Source organism: Myotis myotis, unplaced genomic scaffold (assembly GCF_014108235.1).
Source record: "Myotis myotis isolate mMyoMyo1 unplaced genomic scaffold, mMyoMyo1.p scaffold_m19_p_1, whole genome shotgun sequence".
Lineage (NCBI taxonomy): Eukaryota > Metazoa > Chordata > Mammalia > Chiroptera > Vespertilionidae > Myotis > Myotis myotis.
This window is the reverse complement of record NW_023416313.1, coordinates 67,889,632-67,912,784: the sequence shown is the minus strand read 5'-3', so window position 1 is coordinate 67,912,784 and position 23,153 is coordinate 67,889,632. Positions and strand designations below refer to the sequence as shown.

The 23,153-nt window shown below is 41.3% G+C and overlaps 1 protein-coding gene across 14 annotated transcripts in view; it reads right to left on the bottom strand.

Annotated features, from left to right (window-relative positions):
• Nucleotides 1-23,153, bottom strand: part of RAP1GDS1 (Rap1 GTPase-GDP dissociation stimulator 1) — a 141,604-nt gene that overhangs the window by 102,443 nt on the left and 16,008 nt on the right. For 12 of the 14 annotated variants that reach the window (XR_004972788.1, XM_036340173.1, XM_036340164.1 and 9 more), the window contains exon 2: nucleotides 11,447-11,557. The exons of 1 other annotated variant lie outside the window; for it this stretch is intronic. Coding sequence is in view for 12 of the 13 variants with exons in the window: in XM_036340173.1 (XP_036196066.1) it covers nucleotides 11,447-11,557 (111 nt within the window). In the remaining variant the exon portion in view is untranslated. The remainder of the gene's footprint in view (nucleotides 1-11,446; nucleotides 11,558-23,153) is intronic. One more of the 14 variants, XM_036340116.1, reaches the window with a different exon arrangement.

The window sequence follows — 23,153 nt, the reverse complement described above, 5'->3', positions numbered from 1 at the left end:
CAGGGGGGTTGGGGCTCCGTACCCTGTCACATACAGAGCAGGGCCGATCAGGTTGTTGGGGAGCTCCCCCCTGTCATGCACAGAGCAGGGCCGATGGGGAGGTTAGGGAGCTCCCCCCTATCAGGCACAGAGCAGGGCTGATCATGGGGTTGGGGCGCCTTCCTCTTTCACGAACAGAGCAGGGCAGATAGGGAGGTTGTGGCCCTGCCCCATCACACACAGAGCTGCAGGGCAATCAGGGGGTTTGGGCGCTGCCCCCCATCATGCTGCTCCAGGGGCCAGGAGGCCTTGTGGCTCCACTGATCCCAGTGCTAGGAGGCCTCGCTGCTCCGCTGATCCCGGTGCTGGGAGGCCTCGCGGCTCCACTTGACACAGGGGCCATGAGGCCTCGCTGCTCCACTGATCCTGGTGCTAAGAGGCCTTGCGGCTCCGCTGATCCCGGTGCCAGGAGGCCTCGCGGCTCCGCTGATCCTGGGTTCGGGAGGCCTTGTGCCTCCACTGATCCCAGGCAGGGAGGCCTCGCGGCTCCGCTGATCCCGGTGCTGGCATATTACCCTTTTATTATATAGGATAGAGGCCTGGTGCACGGGTGGGGGCTGGCTGGTTTGCCCTGAAGGGTGTCCTGGATCAGGGTGGGGGTCCCGCTTGGGTGCCTGGCCAGCCTGGGTGAGGGGATGATGGCTGTTTGCAGCTGGTCACACACCCTTCAGGGTGGGGGTCCCCACTGGGGTGCCTGGCCAGCCTGGGTGATGGCTGTTTGCAGCTGGTCATACCCCCTTCAGGGTGGGGGTCCCCACTGGGGTGCCTGGCCAGTCTGGGTGAGGGGCTGAGGGCTTTTTTCAGGCTGGCGGGTGACTGAAGCTCCTCCCAACCTCCCCTTTTTTCCTTTTTTTTATTCTGGGATTTATTTACCTTCTATGGCTGTCACTGGAGCTGAGAGCCAGCTTTAGCTCAGACCTCGGCTGCTGAAAGCAGGTTTCTGTGCTTTGTTTACCTTCTGTATTTGAAACTTTGTTGCAACTCCAGCTCTGAGATCCCGGCTGACTGAAAGCAGGTTTCTGGGATTTTGTTTAGGTTCTATATTTGTAACAATGTTTCTTAGAGAGAAGCTCAGAGCCCAGCAGCGCCAGGCGGGGAACATTGGCTTCCTCCGTGACTGTAGCAAGCAAGCCTCCTGTTCGTGTCAGTTGCCTGGCTGCCGGCCACCATCTTGGCTGGCAGTTAATTTGCATATCACCCTGATTAGCCAATGGGAAGGGTAGCGAAGTTACGGCTAATTACCATGTTTCTCTTTTATTAGATAGGATTACTCTAAAAGTTAAACTTATAAACTCTACCTTAATGAAAACATGAAATATTCACATTTCCTCAATTATTAGTGATTTTTTATGAAAGAGTAAAATGACAATGAACTGCATGTGGTTAAGAATATGACATATAATACTTTTGGCCTTAGTATTTTTCATCAAGATCTTATTGTACAGCAAACAGAAAATAATGTAGTAGCTTATATTAATAAGATATATTTCTGACCCAGCATACATTTCTTCAAATTCTTTTTAATGAGCTTCTAAAAAGTGGTTCTTAATTTGAGACCTTTTCCATTCCCTAGCTATTTTTGCCTTATTTTGACTGCTGCAAGCAAAGAATTAATCTTTTCCTTTGTATTTTGTCTTTAATATTATGACTCTTTTTCCTATTTCAACAATTTTGCAGATGGTCATCAATATTCACATACATTTACTAGTATAACTCAAAGTGAAAATTACAATAAATATGTAACAAAAAAAATGAAATAATTTTGCTTTCTTTATTAATTCAGTATAAAACATTCCCATGATATGATGGACATCCATTTAAGTTTTAAAATATTGGTGAACTATAGATTTGTGTGAATTAAGATTAATACAAAATCAAACCTCCAAAAGGAGAATTTACTTTAATCACTGACTTTTCTAGCTAATATTTCTCCTTTCCTCCGAGTCAAAAGTTACATACCTTTAAATATTCTTTAATGCAAAATACTTAAAACAATTTGATCTATAAAATAATTTATATTCATATTTCACTAAGTCTTGAAGTAACAAAATTCACATGGCATCACAAATGCACTAAGAGGAATCTATGTAAAGCTACTTTAAAATAAAGTAAGAAAAATCGTAAGCAATCAAGCTCACATTTTCAGGGTTGAATAATAGAAACAAACAAAAAATGAATATCTAAATTTATAGCTATAGACATAGTTTAAAGGTTAATGTGGTATGACCTTGCAATTGTAAACAATTTTCTGGTAGAATAAAATGCTTTACTAACTGTAGTTTTGAACCTATAGGGGCTATAATTATTAAATTAAGAAATTTTTATGGTGTTTATGAGACCATTTAATAATCATTCATTCTAAAATATCTAATTCATATAAATAATTTTATTTTTTATTATTATTTTATATATATTATTATTGATTTCAGGGAGGAAGAGGGAGAGACAGAAACATCAATGATGAGAATTATTGACTGGCTGCCTCCTGTACACCCCCTACTGGGGATTGAGCCCACAACCCAGGCATATGCCCTTGACCAGAATTGAACCTCTGACCCCTTAGTCTGCAGGCCAACGCTCTATCCACTGAACCAAACTGGCTAGTGCCATATTAATTTTAGTCATTTTTAGGTACTAATTCTCATTACATAAACATATGTCCCTGAATAACACAAAGGAAGATATAAATTATATTGAACCTCACTAATAATACTCAATGACCTTGACTCTGAGACCATGTAACTGTTATACTTCCCATTCTAAAAAAAGTTCCTCTAGTATTAATGTTCCCAACAAGTAATTTTATTATAAATAAACCATAAAATAATAAAAGGTGGATATTTACTTTTTGAAATACTAATTCATTAGGCTAAGGATTTGTGGTTTACAGTTACCTACTCTTGATTTTTTTAAAAAATCATTATTTAATTAAGACTATTTTCTTAACAGGAAAAAGGACTTTTACATTAAATCAAGAGGTCTTAGGCTGAATTGGTAAAGAATCAGAAGGGCTGCCATTAATATCAGAAACTAAAATAAGATACTATTCAGTTCAATGTTATTTACTATTGTGCCAGAAGTTCAAGCCAACCCATTAAGCAACACAGTAAGTCAACTATAGATGCAAGGGAAAGAGGAAACAAAAATATCACTTTTATATGTTCTGATTTCAAAACCCAAAAGAACTAGATAACAAGAAGTACTCAAGGGAAGCATTTCAAAATGCAGAGTGGGCAAAAGTAGGTATACAGTTGTGAGTAATGAAACACGGAGATTGCTCTTGTATTAGTCATTTATTAATTGTTGTATTACTTGTCTTATTATGATGATATTCTTTTGAGTTAATAAAGCTACTGTAATAGTCATAAAAAAAGAACTAGCCATCCTGACACGTGTGAGATGCCTCCTCTATCCTATACTAATAAAAGACAAACATGCAAATTGACCATACTTACGCTATGCCTTAAGCCACACCCACCAGCCAATCAGAGCGACTATATGCAAATAATCCCAACCAAGATGGTGGCCGGCAGCCACGGAGCTGGAGCGAGCAAGAGGCTTGGTTGCTCCAGTGATGGAGGAAGCCAAGGTTCTCCGACTGCCACGGCCAGCTCTGAGCTCCACTGAAAGCAACAAAGTTTCAATTATAGAAGGTAAATAAATCTCAGATTCCCGCTTTCAGCCAGCCGTGGCCACAGAGCTGGAGCAAGCAGGAGTGGGTTGCCCCTCGCAATGCAGGAAGCCAAGCTTTCCGCAGGCCTCTGCTAAAGGCAACAAAGTTGCAATTATAGAAGGTAAATAAATCCCAGAATAGAAAAAAAAAAAAAGAAAGGAGAGGCTGGGAGCTTACCTGGCCAGGGTGCTTGGCCAGCCTGAAAATGACCCTCAGCCCCTCACCCAGACTGGCCAGGCACCCCAGTGGGGACACCCCACCCTAACGGGGGTGTGGCCAGCCTGAAAACAGCCATCAGCCCCTCACCCAGGCTGGCCAAACCTCCATGGTGTGAGGGTCCCCATTGGGGTGGACATCCTCTGAGGGGTCCCACACTGCAAGAGGGCATAGGCCGGGCTGAGGGACCCCCCGAGTGCACAAATTTTTGTGCACCGGGCCTCTACTTCTTTAAATATTATTATTTTTTAAAAAATATATTTTATTGATTTTTCACAGAGAGGAAGAGAGAGGGATAGAGAGTTAGAAACACCAATGAGAGAGAAACATCAATCAGCTGCCTCTTGCACACCTCCAACTGGGGATGTGCCCGCAACCAAGGTACATGCCCCTGGCCGGAATAAAACCCGGGACCCCCCATTCCGCAGGCCGACACTCTATCCACTGAGCCAAACCGGTCAGGGCAGTTCTTTAAATATTAAACAAGAGTAGGCAAAAGTAGGTTTACAGTTTTAAACAGAGAAACAGAGTGTGAATAAAGCTATTGCAATAATCATAACCTGCATATCTTTCCCATATGAACTATAAACCTACTTTTGCCCACCCCTGTATTTATTTAGGAAAAACTGATACTTTGATCAATTACGTTTAGCACCAATATAAGCCCTCTTGGACAAAAAAAACACAGTAACTAAAAGAGCCACGTGATAAAAAATATGTGAAGGAAGTGAGCATAGTCAATTAGTTTACAAAGGGAACATTATCACTTCTGTAGTGTATTTGATAACATAGGGTAAAAAGGCATAATAAGGCATAATCTAGGTATTCCTATGAAAGAATTAAGTAAAATAACTTTTCATTTCTATGAAAACAGCAGCAATCTTTCATGTTCAGTGATGCAGACTGAATATGGCTATTGAAAAACAGTTGATTATTAAGTTTTAAAGTCTTCTACTTAAGAAATAATTTTGGTAAACCTGAGAGTAAATTTGTTTAGAAAGATTAAAGGCACAAAGCAGACTAAAAGCAAATGACAAAAGAAAGTTCTTACTGTTAGAGAAGATTCATACAGTAATCTGCATTAGCAACTGGTGTACATAATTTGGTATACTTAGAATTATAGCCTAGAAGGGAGTGAAAAATCAATATAAGAACTAAGAAAACCTAAGAGTTCAACAGTTAGATGAGTACTATGATATAAAGTTGGAATGCAGAACTAGATAGCAAATACTTTTCTTTTTAAGACAAATGTATTCTCTCACAGGGTTGTTCCATAGAAAATAAACAATTATGTGACTCTTGTATGAAATAGGAATTGTTGTCAGGCAACTAACTAAACAAAGTTAAAGTACAAAGTTAAATGAGGCAATGAGACAGGTAAACAGCCTAATCTGCAGGAAAAGAACTTAAAGCTGTGTTGGTTATCATGCTGGCATTGTTTTTTTGGTCCCCCAGCAATGCAACATGGTCCCCATGTTCTTAATATGAAATAGATTTTCGATAATGAATGCACTGTTAATATTTCTTGTCTTTGGGCCTTTGATTTATGATACTTTGTTTTGCAAAATTATCATGTATAGATGTCATACTTTCTATAAAGACAATTCCTATGTTAAGTTTAGAGGTGAAAATAGGTGGCATATTGTTTTAATTTTCAAATAAGTATGAAATACAGTAACTGTATTACAATTCAGCATGCATTTATTGAGACTCTCCTAACTAGTCTCTGAATCAAGAGACCAGAATAAACAAAAGCTGATTTCTTGGCTGGTAGCCTTCACATATTTACTAAGAACATTTAAAACTGAGTATTTGTATGAGAGAATGAATGCTCCTATATTAATTTAGATCAGAGATTTACACAAAAAGCTTGCTTACACAAAATATTTTCCATTAAGTCTAATCAGTATTCAAATTTTCTAACTCTTGTCTCTTATGATTCTGACACATATACTCTATTTAATGTCACCCAAATTAAAAAAACAGAAAACCACTCTGAAGTCACACATCATGATTCTGACACATATACTCTATTTAATGTCACTCAAACTAAAAAGCCAGAAAACCACTTTGAAATCACACATCAAAGTAAAAACTCTAATTTCATATTATAATCATTTGTAATGTACAATTCAAATATACTAAATTCCCACAGTGTAAATTTTAAAAGCATAATTTCTTTCCTTTCAGTATTGTCCTTTTTAATGGCAGGTTAGTAGATTATAAAATAGAACTGTAAGTTTAAGATTCTCATTACAAACATTGCCATCTTATCCTATCTAATAAAAGCGAAACATGGTAATTAGCCATACGTCCGCTACCCTTCCCATTGGCTAATCAGGGCGATATGCAAATTAACTGCCAGCCAAGATGGCGGCCAGGAGCCAGGCAGCTTGAAGCGAACATGAGGCTTGCTTGCTTCAGTGACGGAGGACTCCAACGTTCCCCGCCTGCCGCTGCCAGCCTCTGAGCTTGCAGTTTGAAACATTGCTACAAATATAGAACCTAAACAAAACACCAGAAACCTGCTTTCAGCCAGCCGGGATCTCAGAGCTGGAGTTGAAACAGTGTTTCGATTATAGAACCCAAACAAACCAGATACCTGCTTTCAGCAGCCAAGGCCTCAGAGCTGGAGCCAAGCCTCAGAGCTAAAGCTGGCCCAGAATTAAAAAAAAAAGAAAAAAAGGAGCGGTTGGGAGCTTCAGTCACCTGCCAGCCTGAAAACAGCCCTCAGCTCCTCACCCAGACTGGCCAATCACCCCAGTGGGGACCCCCACTCTGAAGGGTGTGTGACCAGCTGCAAACAGCCATCATCCCCTCATCCAGGCTGGCCAGGCACCCAAGCGGGACCCCCACCCTGATCCAGGACACCCTTCAGGACAAACCAGCCAACCCCACCCGTGCAACAGGCCTCCATCCTATAGAGTAAAAGGGTAATATGCCTCCCAGCACCGGGATCAGCGGAGCTAAGAGGCCTCCCTACACGGGGATCAGCGTGACAGGGGGCAGCACCCAAACCCCGATCGCCCTGCGGCTCTGTGTGTGACAGGGGGCGGGGCCACAACCTCCATATCCGTCCTGCTCTGTTCGTGACAGGGGAAGGCACCCCAAGCCCCTGATCAGCCCTGCTGTGTGTGTGACAGGGTGCAGTGCCCCAACCTCCCCCCACGGGCCCTGCTCTGTGTGTGACGGGGTAGAGCCATAACCTCCCCATCGGCCCTGCCCTGTGTGTGACAATGACGGCGCCCCAACCCCCTGATCAGCCCTGCTCTGTGGGTGATAGAGGGTGGCATCCCAACCCCCCGCCACGGGCCCTGCTCTGTGACGGGGTAGAGCCATAACCACCCCATCGGCCCTGCCCTGAGCGCCCCAACCCCCTGATCCGCCCTGCTCCGTGTGTGACAGGGGGCGGTGCCCCAACTCCCCTATCGGCCCTATTCTGTGACAGGGGGGAGCTCCTCAACCCCCTGATCGGCCCTGCTCTGTGCGTGACAGGGGGGAGCTCCCCCACCCCCTGATCGACCCTGCTCTGTGTGTGACAGGGTACGGAGCCCCAACCCCCCTGTGAGTGACAAGGGGCAGCGCCCCAACCCCCTGATTGGCCCTGCTCTGTGCGTAACAGGGGGTGGCACCGCAACCTCCCCATTGACCCTGACTTGAGTGTGACAGGGGTCGGTGCCCCAACCCAATCGGCCCTACCCTGAGCGTGACTGAGGGTGGCATCTCAACCTCCCGATCCGCCCTGCTCTGTGCATGACAGGGGGCGGCGCCCCAACTCCCCAATCGGCCCTGCTCTGAGCCCGACCAGGGGCTGCACCTAGGGATTGGGCCTGCCCTCTGCCACCTGGTAGCAGGCCTAAGCCAGCAGGTCGTTATCTCCCGAGGGGTCCCAGAATGCGAGAGGGCACAGGGTGGGCTGAGGGACCCCCTTCCCCCTGAGTGCACAAATTTTTGTGCACCGGGCCTCTAATACTTGAATAAAATGATAAAATCATTCTTTCTTGATCAGGTGCAATGCTGGTGCAAACCGTGATATTTTTAGTTAAAACACCTGACAGTAAGGAAGAATTATGAAACTAGAAGGTGTCTGTTTAAAAGAAAATAACAGTACAGATTCACATAAGTTAGATGTTTTATAATTTTACCCTTAAGAGGACAGTAGCAATCGAACAATCACTTTATTCAGAGAAGAACAACTGTAGAAAATAAACAGCTTACTGATACTTTTACCCTTTCTTGTTTAAAAGCCAGATGCTAATTTTATAAAATATATCAATAAATACCTATAAAATCAATATATTAGTCCATAGCTCAAGGGAAAAACAAGGTTTATATATCATCCTTCTCTTTAATAATAAAAATTTGAAAGTTTTTTTTTTTTTTTAAAGAAAATATTTAAGGCATAATATGTTTTAAAATCTAGCTTCCAGAAACAATTTCACATTTTATAAATTCAAAAAAAATCTGCACTTTGCTCAAAATGTAATTTTTGATTTTGTGAACTAAGACTTTTAATCCAAACTGATTCTGTCAGAGCAAAGCAAATATCACAGGGTCTGTTTCCTTATCTTTTAAATGGTGATGGTAGTACATCCTCAAGAGCTATAGGAAAGATTAAATAACAGATATAGTGCCAAGCCCAGTGCTGAGTACATAACATGTGCTCAATGAATGACAGCTATCACTCTTCAGTCAAGGATTGGACATCTGCATGCACTCTTTCTTCCTATGTCAAATTCTTTTCTGCCAATAGTCTTAGATGTGAGGACATAAATTTTGATATAGATTCTTAAAATGACATATTCCCTTTGTTCCCTCCCTGGGGAGTCAACAGTTATAATGGTAGAGTTTATTGTTTTTTAATTAATACCTAGTGGCTATTTGGTCTTAATATTTGATGATATACAAGTTTAAGACCATTTTCAAGAATGGGTTCCATGAATAAGTCTGTAATAGGTCTGAATTTTAATCCAACAATTACATAATTCTCAATATTTCTTGAACCCTTTCTTTAAAAAGTTATAAATTTTTGCCGAAGCCGGTTTGGCTCAGTGGATAGAGCGTCGGCCTGCGGACTGGGGGGTCCCGGGTTCGATTCCGGTCAGGGGCATGTACCTGGGTTGCGGGCATATCCCCAGTGGGAGATGTGCAGGAGGCGGCTGATCGATGTTTCTCTCTCATCGATGTTTCTAGCTCCCTCTATCTCTCTCCCTTCCTCTCTGTGAAAAATCAATAAAATATATTTAAAAAAAAAAAAAAAGTTATAAATTTTTGCTTCCTTTTATTCATTTCTCTTCATCTCTCTATCAGTATTTCCAGGAGAGGACTGAGCAATCCTCCCCACATAACTAATGATATCACCTCCATGCTCTTCAGTTCCTGAACCAATGATCCATTTAGGTAATTCTACTTTTTCTAACACAGAGAAAAAACTGGGCCATTAAAAACAGAACATTATAATAGAACTCTTTAAAAAATGAACTTGAAATATTCAATTTACCTAGTCTAATTGCATGATAAAATAAACCTGCTTATATAGATGCTGGAGGCCCAGGGCACAAATTTGTGCACCAGTGGGGTCCCTTGGCCTGGCCTGCAGGATCGGGCCGAAACCAGCTCTCCGACATCCCCCGAGGGGTCCCAGATTGTGAGAGGGCTCAAGCCAGGCTGAGAGGCCCCACCAGTGCACAATCAGAACCAGGGAGGGATGCGGGAGGTTGGCCAGACAGGGAGAGACCACAGGAGGGCTCCAGGGCATGTCCGGCCCATCTCGCTCAGTCCCGATTGGCTGGACCCCAGCAGCAAGCTAACCTACCAGTTCAAGTGTCTGCCCCTGGTTGTCAGTGCACATCACAGCGAGCAGTTGAGTGGCCTTAGCATATCATTAGCATATTACTTTGGTTGAACGGCTGATCGGACACTTAGCATATTAGGCTTTTATTATAAAGGTAGGATGTGTGAAAATCAGGTCATCACATGATATTTCTACCTCTAGACCAGTGTTACCCAAATGAACTTTCTGTGATCATGGAAAATGATTTGTATCTATGATGCCCAATGAGGTAGTCACTAGTTAAATATGGCTACTGAAAAGTAAGATTAAGGAGCCTAATTTTTAATTTAATTATTAGATTTAAATAGTCACATGTACTACAACAATGGATAACATAGCCTTAGACTTTCCTTTTCTGTTCTTGTTCTTTACCATTGTGAGTCTTATACAGATGCTCTTGATAAAGTCCCTGTATCAAATGCTTCTCTATTATCTCTAAGATCAAAAGAAAGAGAATTTCTGTAAAGAATTTTCAAAGCTAGCTTTAAAATGTGCTTTTTAATGAAGAGTACTAATCAGTTTACTAAAAAATAAAATTAAAAAGAAATAGCATATACATCTCTGAGTGCTTGAAATGTAAACTTTTAACAATATATACTTTCTCCTAAATTCTTTTGTCAGCTACATAATCAGTCCCAGGGTAAGATAATGGCATAACTACAAATAAGTACAGTGCAAATGATAGCACAACCAAGCAGAATTAAGGGAAAAAATGAAAATCATTCTGTATCTGTCTCTTCACTGTGAGAATACAGAAATTAACTAATAGAAATATGATAGCTCAAATGCAACAATACAATGTGTATGTCAATGAAGAGTTGTATAATTTTTATGGGTAGTACTATTTACCTCCAAAGATTAAATCTTACCCCAATTTTAAGGGACTTCTGGATGACTACTAATGGTTCTTTTCTTTTCTGTTAATCCTCAATTCTCTCTCTCTCTCTCTCTCTCTCTCTCTCTCTCTCTCTCTCTCTCCCTCCCTCCCTCCCTCCCTCCCTCCCTCCCTCTCCCTCTTCCTTCCACACTCTCTAAAAATCAATTCTGAGAGTGTGGAAGGGAGAGAGAGAAACATTGATGTGAAAGATACACATCAGTTGGTTGCCTTCGCACATATCCTGACCAGGGCCAGGATCAAGCCTGCAACTGAGGTGCATGCCCTTGACTGGAGTGAACCCGGGACCCTTCAGTCCCCAGGCTGACGCTCTTTCCACTGAGCCAAATCAGCTAGGGTCTAATGGTACTTTTCAATTAAATCTAAGATACGCATTATTTTAAAGTAAAATTATTTAAAAGGTGGCCATAAGATCTCAGATTAAAATATTAGGTCTTTTAAGCTTCCTCTGTTTCTCCTCCATAGTCTCCTCACATATAAACACAGTCATTTTTTAAAGAACAACTATCTGTTAAAAATGAAATAATGGCCTCTCTCTGGGAATAGTATTAATGTCATCACCATCACCAATCAATTCCTCCTTTCTTCTGACTATCAACTTGGCTTTCAATACTTTGGGGATGGCGATATGGGGTAGGAGTATGGAACATGTAAAACAACCTCAGTATACAGAGATAGGATTCAAAATATTCAAGTTATGTGAGTGCAAGTTATGGATAAACTACATACCAATTTCTGAATGACTGCTGATCTTTTTGTTTGGCACTTGAATAAATATAATGATACTTACTATTTTGAGTCAGGGCTTGAAGCAGACAATCCAAGCATCCTTCTAAACTATCCTCAGTTCTGTCAACAGCTGTTATCTTCAGCTTCTTCAAGGTATCACTGAGATTATCTGCTTATCAAAGAAAATAAATCAGAAACCTTACTAAATATATGGCCATCATATGCTACATAACAAACAGTTAAAATAATAGGCAAAGGGCTCTCATTATAGTGAATTAACATCCACATACATACCAAAATGGCAATGGACTGTACTACTACTAATTTATTGAATAAAATTTTATCCATTTAAGTCAAATATGAAGAATTCATTCTGTATATATAAAATATAAGGAATAGTCCACAAACGGTTGCAGAACATCTTTTTCAGCATTCTTAGATCTTATTTAGCTTGTTCAAGAAACTAGCCATGGTTAATAAAAAACAAAACAAAACAAAGTTCCACAAAATAAAATTTAGTTTTGCAAATATTTTATTTCATTTTATGCTCCTTCTGTTGTATTTTAAAGACATAAAATTAAAATGAAGGTTTAGAAATGTTTCGAAATAATATAACTTAAAGTAACACCGTCTGTAACCTACTTTAACACTGCCATTTCAAAAACACTTCAAATCAAAATACTGCTTTAAGCCAAAACATGTACATTTTAGATTATAAAACTATGCTCACCTCCTAATTATACATATTTGGATTCCTAGACCATAGATTATCAAATCTCTTTACACTACTAAAAATTATTCAGAATCGCAAATAAGATTTTGTTGTTTTTTTCCATCATCACCAAGGAAATATATATATATATTTTTAATATATTTTTATTGAAAATAAAATGAAAGGAGAGGGAGCAATAGAAACATCAATGATAAGAATCATTGATTGGCTGCCTCATGCATGATCCCCACTGGGGAAAGAGGCCACAATCCGGGCATGAACCTTTACCAGGAATCTGGTTCACAGGTCGATGCTCAACCACCTAGCCACACCAGCTGGATGTGGGTATATGTTTTAACTGATTTTTAGGGAGGGAGACAGAGAAACATTGATGCGAGAGAAACATTGATTAGTTGTCTCCCTTACTTATCCTGACCAGGGATCAAACCCCATAACCTTTTGGAATATGGGCTGATGCTCCAACCAAATGAGCCACCCGGCCAGAGCTCAAATGGGTGTGGTTTTTTGTTTTTTTTTCTCACATCAATTATTTCTATTGATATTAAGCATATTAAAACTGAGACTTTTTAAGATTCCAGTAATGCATTTCAATCTAACAACTACAAAACTACTATTTATTACATAATAAATATTTAATGAAAAATAACTATTTGAAAAACAAGTTATTGAAAAAGATGGTATTTTTAAATTTTTTTATTCCATTCATTGGACTGACATCCTATCTAATAAAAGAGAAACATGGTAATTAGCCGTACGTCCGCTACCCTTCCTATTGGCTAATCAGGGTGATATGCAAATTAACTGCCAGCCAAGATGGCGGCCGGCAGTCAGGAAGCTTGAAGCTAACATGAGGCTTGCTTGCTTCAGTGATGGAGGACTCCAACGTTCCCCACCTGCCTGCCAGCCTCTGAGCTTGCAGTTTGAAACATTGTTACAAACATAGAAGCTAAACAAAACCCCAGAAACCTGCTTTCAGCCAGCCGGGATTACAGAGCTGGAGTTGAAACAGTGTTTCGATTATAGAACCCAAACAACAGATACCTGCTTTCAGCAGCAGAGGCCTCAGAGCTGGAGCCAGAGCTAAAGCTGGCCCAGCATAAAAAGAAAAAAGAAAAAAAGGTGCAGTTGGGAGCTTCAGTCACCCGCCAGCCTGAAAACAGCCCTCAGCCCCTCACCCAGACTGGCCAGGGACCCCAGTGGGGACCCCCACCCTGAAGGGTGTGTGACCAGCTGCAAACAGCCATCATCCCCTCATCCAGGCTGGCCAGGCACCCCAGTGGGGACCCCCACCCTGATCCAGGACACCCTTCAGGGCAAACCAGCTGGCCCCCATCCATGCACCAGGCCTCTATCCTATATAGTAAAAGGGTAATATGCCTCCCGGCACCAGGATCAGCGTGACAGGGGGCAGCGCCCAAACCCCTTGATCGCCCTGCAGCTCTGTGTGTGACAGGGGGCGGGGCCACAACCTCCCTATCTGCCCTGCTCTGTTCGTGACAGGGGAAGGCGCCCCAACGCCCTGATCAGCCCTGCTCTGTGCCTGATAGGGGGGAGCTCCCCAACCCCCTGATCGCCCTGCGGCTCTGTGTGTGTCAAGGTGCGGTGCCCCAACCCCCTGATCGGCCCTGCTCTGTGTGTGACAGGGTGCGGTGCCCCCTCCCCTCCCCCCGGGCCCTGCTCTGTGTGTGACGGGGTAGAGCCATAACCTCCCCATCGGCCCTGCCCTGAGTGTGACAGTGGCGGCGCCCCAACCCCCTATCGGCCCTGCTCTGTGGGTGATAGAGGGCGACGCCCCAACCCGCTGATTGAACCTGCTCTGTGTGTGTGACAGGGGGTAGTGCCGCAACCTCTCCATTGACCCTGCCTTGAATGTGACGGGGCGGTGCCACAACCCCCAATCGGCCCTAACCTGAGCGTGACTGAGGGTGGCATCGCAACCTCCTGATCCGCCCTGCTCTGTGCATGACAGGGGGCGGCGCCCCAACTCCCCAATCGGCCCTGCTCTGAGCCCGACCAGGGGCTGCACCTAGGGATTGGGTCTGCCCTCTGCCACCTGGTAGCAGGCCTAAGCCAGCAGGTTGTTATCTCCTGAGGGGCCCCAGACTGCGAGAGGGCACAGGCTGGGCTGAGGGACGCCCCCTCCCCGCCAAGTGCACAAATTTTTGTGCACTGGGCCTCTAGTCTATATATATAAAAGCCTAAGTGATCAAATGACTGGTTGCTATGATGTGCATTGACCACCAGTGGGCAAGACGCTCAATGCAGAACCTGCCCCCTGGTGGTCAGTGCACTCTGCCACTCAGCTGACCAACCTGTCCCGGCGGCCGACCAGCCCGGTGGTAGCTACTCACTCCCTCAGTAGTCCTGCAGGTCAAATCTCTGTAAGAACGGTTCAGGCACCGATGGACCTGTGCTGCCGGCACAATCCTAACAGTGCCACTGGCCTCCTAGAAGTTGGCCTCAGGCACTGTGGCCGCTTCCCCTCCCTAGACACTTCACAAGGAAGAAACAATATAAAAGCGGCTGCCAGGTGGCTCCTGACAACTGGCGCAGACATCAGCAGAACAATCTGGATTCTGGGCCAACAAGGGCATCCCACTGCCTGCCTGGAGAGCTGATTGCGTCCTTGCCCCTCATCCCCCTTGGGATGGGTGCCAGATGCAGGGCTCATGGCTGGCAAGCAGTGGTACAAGCCTCTCCTGATCAGGACTGACGGGGCGAGAGCCCACGGTAGGCACAGCGGGACCGGGGTGAGCGGGAGTGGCAGGCAGGAGCAGCAGGCAGTGTTGGATTGCCGGTTTCAGCCCAATCCCGGCAGGTCATGTCGAGAGACCCCACCCGTATACAAATTCGTGCACTGGGCCTCTGTAATAACAAAAGCATAATATGCTAATTAGACCAGATAGCCAAACGACCTTCCAGGCTTCCTTCCAGACATCCTTCCGGATGAAGCTGGGGTTGCGAGGGCTGAGGCAAGCCGCTGCAGCTGTGAGTGCTGAGCCCCTTGCACTAGTTTTGTGCATCAGGCCTCTTTTTGGTTAATAAAATTATATAGGTTTCCTGTATACAATTCTATAACATATCATCTATATAGTGCATTGTGTTCACCACCTTCTTCCATCACCATATATTTGACCCCCTTTACCTGTTTCTACCTTCCCAACTCCCTTTTCCCTCTGGTAACCACCAGACTATTCTGTCCATGAGTTTCTATTTGTCTATCTTCTTTGTTCATTTGTTGCTTTCAGTTTTATATCCAACACTAGGGGCCTGGTGCATGAAATTTGTGCACTGGGGGCAGGGATGGGGAGATCCCTCAGTCCAGCCTGTGCCCTCTCACAGTCTGGGACCCCTCGGGGAATGTCCGCCTGCCGGCTTAGGCCCGTGGAAAGTGGGCCTAAGCCAGCAGTCAGACATCCCTGTTGTAGTTTGGGACCCCTTGCTCCTTACTGCCCGCCTGCTCACTGCTCCTTACTGCCTGACTTGTTGCTCCTTAGCGCTGCCAGAGGCGGGAGAGGCTCCCACTACCACTGCTGTGCTCGCCAGCCATGAGCCCAGCTTCTGGTTGAGCAGCGCTCCCCCTGTGGGAGTGCACTGACCACCAGTGGCCAGCTCCTGCATTGCACATCTGCCCCCTGGTGGTCAGTGTGCATCATAGTGACCAGTCGTTCTGGTTGTCCCACAGTAGCAGTCGCTTAGGCTTTTATTATACAGAAGATATGAGTGAAATCATTTTGTTATTGACTCTTCCTGTCTGACTTATTTCCCTTAGCATGATATTCTCAAGATCCATCCATGTTGTTGCAAATGGCAGTACTCATCTTTTCTTATGGCTGAGTAATATTCCATTGTATATATGTACCACACTGAAAGGGGTGGCATTTTTTCTACAAATCTACATACCTGTCATAATGGAAGATAGTGGATTCTCAGATCTGCTTCTGTATTCAATCTTTTGTAATTTGTTATTTTGGTTGAGTAGATGAAGAAAGTCTAGCCTCGTCACACATATACATAGTTGAAAAACAGGAGAATGCTAACAGTCTTTTCAGATAATCATGGATATTCTTTGATACCACACCAAACCATAGCAAGTGGTAATTTTTTAGAGGTTAGCTGCCATGTGAAATCTGAAACAATATTAATGAATGTTTCCAACTCTTACATTACAATCCATTGGTTTCTTACACTTTGAATCTTATATGCATACAAGATATTTACCATCAATGCATTTGGTCATTAAAAATTTTGGTGAGAGTTATGCATACCTTTCAAGTATTGACACATTTCACTGTACTATTTTAAAATACCACATTTGTTAAAATCACTGATCTTATTAAAAGACTTCTTTAAGTACTGGGAACCTGTCCAGTTCAAGGTAATACAAGTTTTCCAAAATTCTAATTTTTTAAAAAAAACTCCAACTTTATCACTGGCAAAATATACCGTCAGTTGGTCGGTTGTTTTCCTTAAATGGCAAATTAACCTCATTCATTTGCGAGAAAATGTCTGCCAAATAAGAAAAACCATTTTGTCGCTTCTTTCAAATAAAAGGTGTTATTCTATGAAAAAAATACTTTGGTCAGCTCACAGCTCAAACTGTTACTTTCGTGTTTTTCTTCAAAATTACCACCAGATTTTGTAATGTAATGAAAGTTTATATGTACTTCCCATTTCACCAAATAGAATATTTTTTAATTTTACACAAAGGCTGAGATTTTTAGAAACACTATTTTCCTGCTTACTTATGGACATTCATAAGTGAAACTGGTATTTTTCACTTCAAGAATATGATGGTGAAAAATATCATAACTAGCCCTAGCCAATTTGGCTCAGTGGATAAAATGACAGCCTGCAGATCAAAGGGTCCTGGGTTTGATTCCAGTCAAGACCATGTACCTCAGTTGCAAGCTTCTCCCCAGCCAGGGCCCTGGTCGGGGACGGGGCAGGAGGCAACCAATCAATGTGGTTCTCTCACATCGATGTTTCTCTCTGTCTTTCCCTCTCTCTTCCACTCTCCCTAAAAAGCCATGGAAAAATATCCTCAAGTGAGGATTAACAACAAAAAAAAGAATATCATAACTACTAATATAGTTTGGTGCTACTACTACCCTGATTTACACAGACTAAAGCATCAGCAGTTTTTTACCCACAACTGCTTTTGCACCATTATCAGTGGAAATGTCAACACAGTGAAAAAAAACAATGTCTTGATTGTATTATGCAAAGAGTTTTGATCTCGTGAACACCCTACTACAGTGATGGCGAACCTATGACACGCGAACTCATTTTTTTGGTTGATTTTTCTTTGTTAACTGGCATTTAAATATATAAAATAAATATAAAAAATATAAACCTTTGTTTTACTATGGTTGCAAATATCAAAAAATTTCTGTATGTGACACAGCACCAGTTAAGTTAGGGTTTTTCAAAATGCTGACACGCTGAGCTCAAAAGGTTTGCCATCACTGCCCTAATAGGATACTGAGGACCCCCTAGGATCAGCCGTGGGCAAACTACGGCCCGCGGGCCGGATCCGGCCCGTTTGAAATGAATAAAACTAAAAAAAAAAAAAGACCGCATCCTTTTATGTAATGATGTTTACTTTGAATCTATATTAGTTCACACAAACACTCCATCCATGCTTTTGTTCCGGCCCTCCGGTCCAGTTTAAGAACCCATTGTGGCCCTCGAGTCAAAAAGTTTGCCCACCCCTGCCCTAGGATGCTGCTCTCATATTAGAATTTCAGGCATTTTCTACTTCAAAGTAAGGTATACACTTTAATAGACTTTTGTGCACTGCCAGCTCATGACAATTTGAAAAACATGATGGAATCCTCTGTTATAAAATTAGAAATAATTTATTTTCCATTTCAACCCAGGAAAAAGTAGCCTTAAAAAGTACATCAAATAACACTAACATGCTCTATTGATGCCTAGTATAACAAGTAACTAATCTAGTAAACATAAACCAATACTTTATTAAAAATCCTAAGGCATCATTCACAACCAAGGTTAATATTTATTTCCTTAGAAAAAAATAGTTTTGAAAAACTGATTTTTTTCTAAAGATAAAGAAACTATATATAAAAGTATCTCTTCTATAAACTAAAAAGAAGTTGAAGGATATCATATCTCAGATATACTTCTTTAATCTTATTAACTGGATATGAAGTTGATTTTTCTAAAATAAAGTATAAATAATATACTATAATAACTAAGTTCATATTATTATTTTTTATTGATTGATTTTAGAGAGGACAGAGACAGAGAGAAACATTGACTTGTTGTTCCATTTATTTCTGCATTCACTGGTTGCTTCTTGTATGTGCCCTGACCAGGGATCGAACCCGTAACCTTGGCATATTGGGACAATGCTCTAACCAACTAAGCTACTTAGCCAGGGCCTAAGTTCATATTATTAAAATAAAAGGTAACTATCACAACACTGAGGAAATAAATAAGACTTATAATGTTAGTCAAATTATAGCAATTCATCAAAACTACCAGTCAGTAAATAATGAAAGCAGTTAGGACTTATTGAATACTACCCATGTTGGCACGTGGGTCTTTTTAAAATTCTTTCCTTTTCTTTATGTCATCCCCAACACTCCTTGCTTGCTATCCCTTCCTCATCAAGTCTCAACCTAGATGTCCCCACCCCAGAGATCATCTTTGCCCACTCTAAGTCTCCTCTTCATTAATCCTCCAGGGTCATTCTCTAACACTGCATCCAACCTTCACGGTTCTATGCACAAATTCTAATATTCTTTTGTTTAGTTTTTTTGTTTAGTTATATGCTCCCCCACTATATTATGCACCTTGTTAGTGCCAGTAGTCCCCCACTTATCTGTGGTTTCACTTTAGTTTCAGTTACCTGTGGTCAACCACAATCCAAAAATATTAAACAGCAATACCAAAAATACACCACTCATAAGTTTTAAAATGTGCCCCCTTCTGAGCAGCATGATGAAATCTTGTGCCTTCCTACTCAGTCCCACCCCAGATGTGAATTATCCTTTTGTCCAGCTATCCATGCTGTATGCTCTCCTCACACCCCGTCTATTAGTCACTTGGTACCCATCCTGGTTATCAGATCGACTGCCCTGGTACTGCAAAACTGTTTCGAGGAACCATTCTTTTACTTATTAAAGGCCCCAAAGTGCAAGAACAGTGGTGCTGGAAATTCAGATATGCCAAAGAGAAGCCTAAGTACTTTCTTTAAGTTAAGGGTGGGGAATCTTTTCCCTGCCAAGGGCCATTTGGATATTTATAATGTCATTTATCAACTTAAAAATTAGCCTGCTATATTTAGTCACATTTAATTTAACCCACCCTAATGCCTTGGCAGAGCCAGACCAAATGTTTTCTCAGGGCTTATACAGGCCACAGTCAGGACACATTCCTCACCCCTGCTTTAAGTGAAAAGGTGAATAAAATACAATAAGATATATTGATAGAGTATAACTTTTATTAGAGTACATTGTTATAAATGTCCTACTTTTTTATGTTATTATTCTATGTGCCTAATTTATAAATTAAATTTTATCATAGATGTTAGGTCTGATCAAAAAATCGAATCGATACCCTCTTCCCTGGGAAACTGACCTTTAGGTCATTTCGCTACTGACATTCCTTTTCATTTAGACCGCATTCCATTTGCTAAGACCACAATCTTTCCGCTCTGGACCTCCCCAGAGAATTCTTCACCCAGAAAAAGCCTACCTGGAGTCCTTTAAAATCTGTGTCTCCCAGTCCCCGGGTGCTGGCACTAATTTGGGGCTCAGTCCATCTGATTTTCCAGATGACCTAAGAAATTCATAATTCTTTACTACTTCTGACCTCATATGTACTTCCTTCAGCGACCCTAACAATAGATATTTATGTAGAGGGGGGAAAAACAGTATATATAGGGTTCACTACTATCCTCGGTTTCAGGTATCCACTGGGGGTTCTTAGAACATATCCTCCTGAGATGTATAATGCAGAGTCATTGCACTATCACTTGGCACATAGGAGGTATCCAGTAAACATTTGTTAAATTAACTGAATAGGGGAATGAATTTCTCATTTGAAATTAAAGAAAAACTCAGTAAACATTTATTTAGCAAGTAGTTCCCACTTTGGTGAGTACAGTCAAACCCCGGTTCTTAAACGTCTCCCATCTCGAACAATTCAGTTCTTGACCAAGTTGTTCACAGAAAAAATGTCTGGGTTGTGGAACTAAACTTTAGTTTTAGACCTGAAAACTCTTTCAGGCTGATACCTCAGCAGGACAAAGAGAGTCTCTCAGGATACAAAGGAGGGAATGCACAGCTTTAAAACATAAAGAGGCCATCACAAGTGCTGATGTTGCTAAGGGTGTGAAAGAAATCAGGGCACAGGCACTTGAAGAGGTAGAAAAACTGAGTTGATTTGGATAACTGAAAAACAGTTAGCCGGTGACAGCATTCAGAGGCAGCCATATATGAGCAAGCAAAGATGCTGCATAATGACAGAAAGACACCTCTAAAACTAGTGCTGAAAATGATTTGGTTAAGGCTAGTAGGGGTGGTTCAATGAACTTAAGAAGTGTTTATTTACAGATTAAACAGTATATTAGACATATACGGTATTTAAGAAAGGTTAAAACAGGGAATCATTTGTGGGTCTGGAATGGATTTATTCAATATACATTATTTCTAATGGGAAAAAATGATTTGGTTTCCAAACTGCTTCTTGAACAACCTTCTAGAAAAAATTAAGCAAGAGAATGGACGTTCCACTGTAATCTGTTTCTTACTGAGACAATGTGTCTTTAAAGTTTTATAACTATTCCAATTAGTAATGTTATATACAAACCACCCCAAATGTACTGACATAAAACAAAAGCCATTTTATTGAGTTCAGATTCTCTGAACCAGGAATTCACAAAGGGCACATTGAAGATGGCTTGTCTCTGCTCTACCAGGTCTGGAGCCTGGATGAAGAGTCTCCAAGTCTAGGAGTGTCCCTGGGAGTGATTCAATAGCTGAGGCTGACATCATCTGAATCATCTGATAGTTCATTCACTCACACGTCTGGGGACTGGCCTGGAAGGACTTGAAGGCTAGGACTGACCACCTGAGACCTTAGGTCCCTCCATGTGGCTTTCCTCACAGCATGGCAGCTTCAGGGTCTTAGACTTAGTGCTCCAAGAAGCCAGTGTTTCAACAAACAAGGTGGAAGCAGCATTGCTTTTTAAGACTGAGGCTAAGAAATCACACAGCATCACTTCTGCAGCATTCTACTGGTTACCAATAGGCATGTGCAAATCCAACAGGAAGTGAACTCCCCAATTCTCAATGGGTGTAGCCAGTTTTAGAAGAATATGTGGGGCAAGAGATATTGCTTGTGGTCATCTTTGGAAAATATAATCTGCTACAATAACTTCGTACTCACTACATAATTTGGTTAAAATAATACAAGTAGCAATATATCCTTTGTTTGGTTTTAACCCACAATACAAAATAATATTTCCCCAAAACAACTATATTTTCAGCCTTGGAAATAGAAATTAAAATTTATATGGATAGCCCTGACAGGGTAGCATAGTTGGTTAAAGCATCGCCATGACATGCCAAGGTTGCAGGTTCAATTTCTGATCAAGGCACACATAAGAATCAACCAATGAATGTATAAATAAGTGGAACAACAAATCAATGTCTCTCTCCCCCTTCTCTCTTTAAAATAAATCTAAAAAATTTATATATATATTATTTTCTGTAATATTTACAACTACTTTGTGAAATAGATATTATTACTACCTGTATTTTTAGTAAGATGAGAAAGTTGAATTCAGAAACTGAGTAACTTGCCCAGAAAGATAAGTGCCAACGTTGGGATAAATCCAGACATGTGTGTTTCAAAGTCCAGGATCTTTCCACTCAACAGGCAGTTTGCACAGTACCATCTTAAATAAAATTCACACAGATCTCATGTACATCAGAGCTGTGCAAAGCAAGGACTACCTGTATCTTGCTTTATATAGATGTAAGCTCTTCAAGAATGAATTTATAACCCAACCATGTTAGATAGTTGTACTAGCTAATAACTGTCTATAGATCTGAATATGTTAAATTTAAAAAATCACAATGAAATGTACCAGGCAGCACTCTCTGCTATAGTTTCTTAACGGTGGTACAGCGCTGAGTACATATTCTAGCTTTCAGTACGTGTGTAACTGATTAAGTGAATTCTAGGGAAAATTTCCAGATCATTATAAGTAATAAGCACTTTCATATTTCAGAGAAGCTGTACTAGATGCTAAAAAGCTAAATATGATCTATCCTCTCATTTAAATTCTTTGGCATTTGTGTCTCAGGAATTAGGGCCTTATCTGTATCTATTATTCATTGCTTATATTATTCTTCATCTACCAGTTAGAAGTGAAGCTTTTAAAAAGCAGAAGATGTGGCTACGGTGCACTACTTATTTTTTCACTTTCTGTAATGCCTGATATGGCTGTCTTGTGTTTCTGATTTGACTGACTGTGCTATGTACAAACCATATCAAAGCCAGAAATGTGGCACAGTGGACAGTTATTCTCTTGGAGCTTAACACTACCCTCCCCCAAAATGCCTTCTTGCAACCAAAAGGAAATTAATCAAATCATGTAAATTTTCTATCTTCGTTCTAAATAATTTTAAGGCCAAATACCTTATAACTCTAAAGGCAGACAAACATTTGTATTTCTATGGAGGATAAATATTTCAATGTAATGTTTGCTTTTTCTAATGAACATTCTCACCTTTTATGCTGGAGTTACTTAATAAAACATCAAAAGGGAATATTTTCAGAAGAATTAAAGAAAATAGTTTTTAATAAAACAAATTTCTTGTTAAAATAAAATTATTCCTGGTTTGTTTTCCGGCTATGAAAAACAAAACCTCTACCCATAAATTAGGGAACTTCCTAGATAAATAAAATTAGTTTATAAATGTTACATAATTTTTAATAGAAATTTTTAAATAAGTTTTTAAAATTTAAAATCAGGATTTTATATATTTATAGTTAT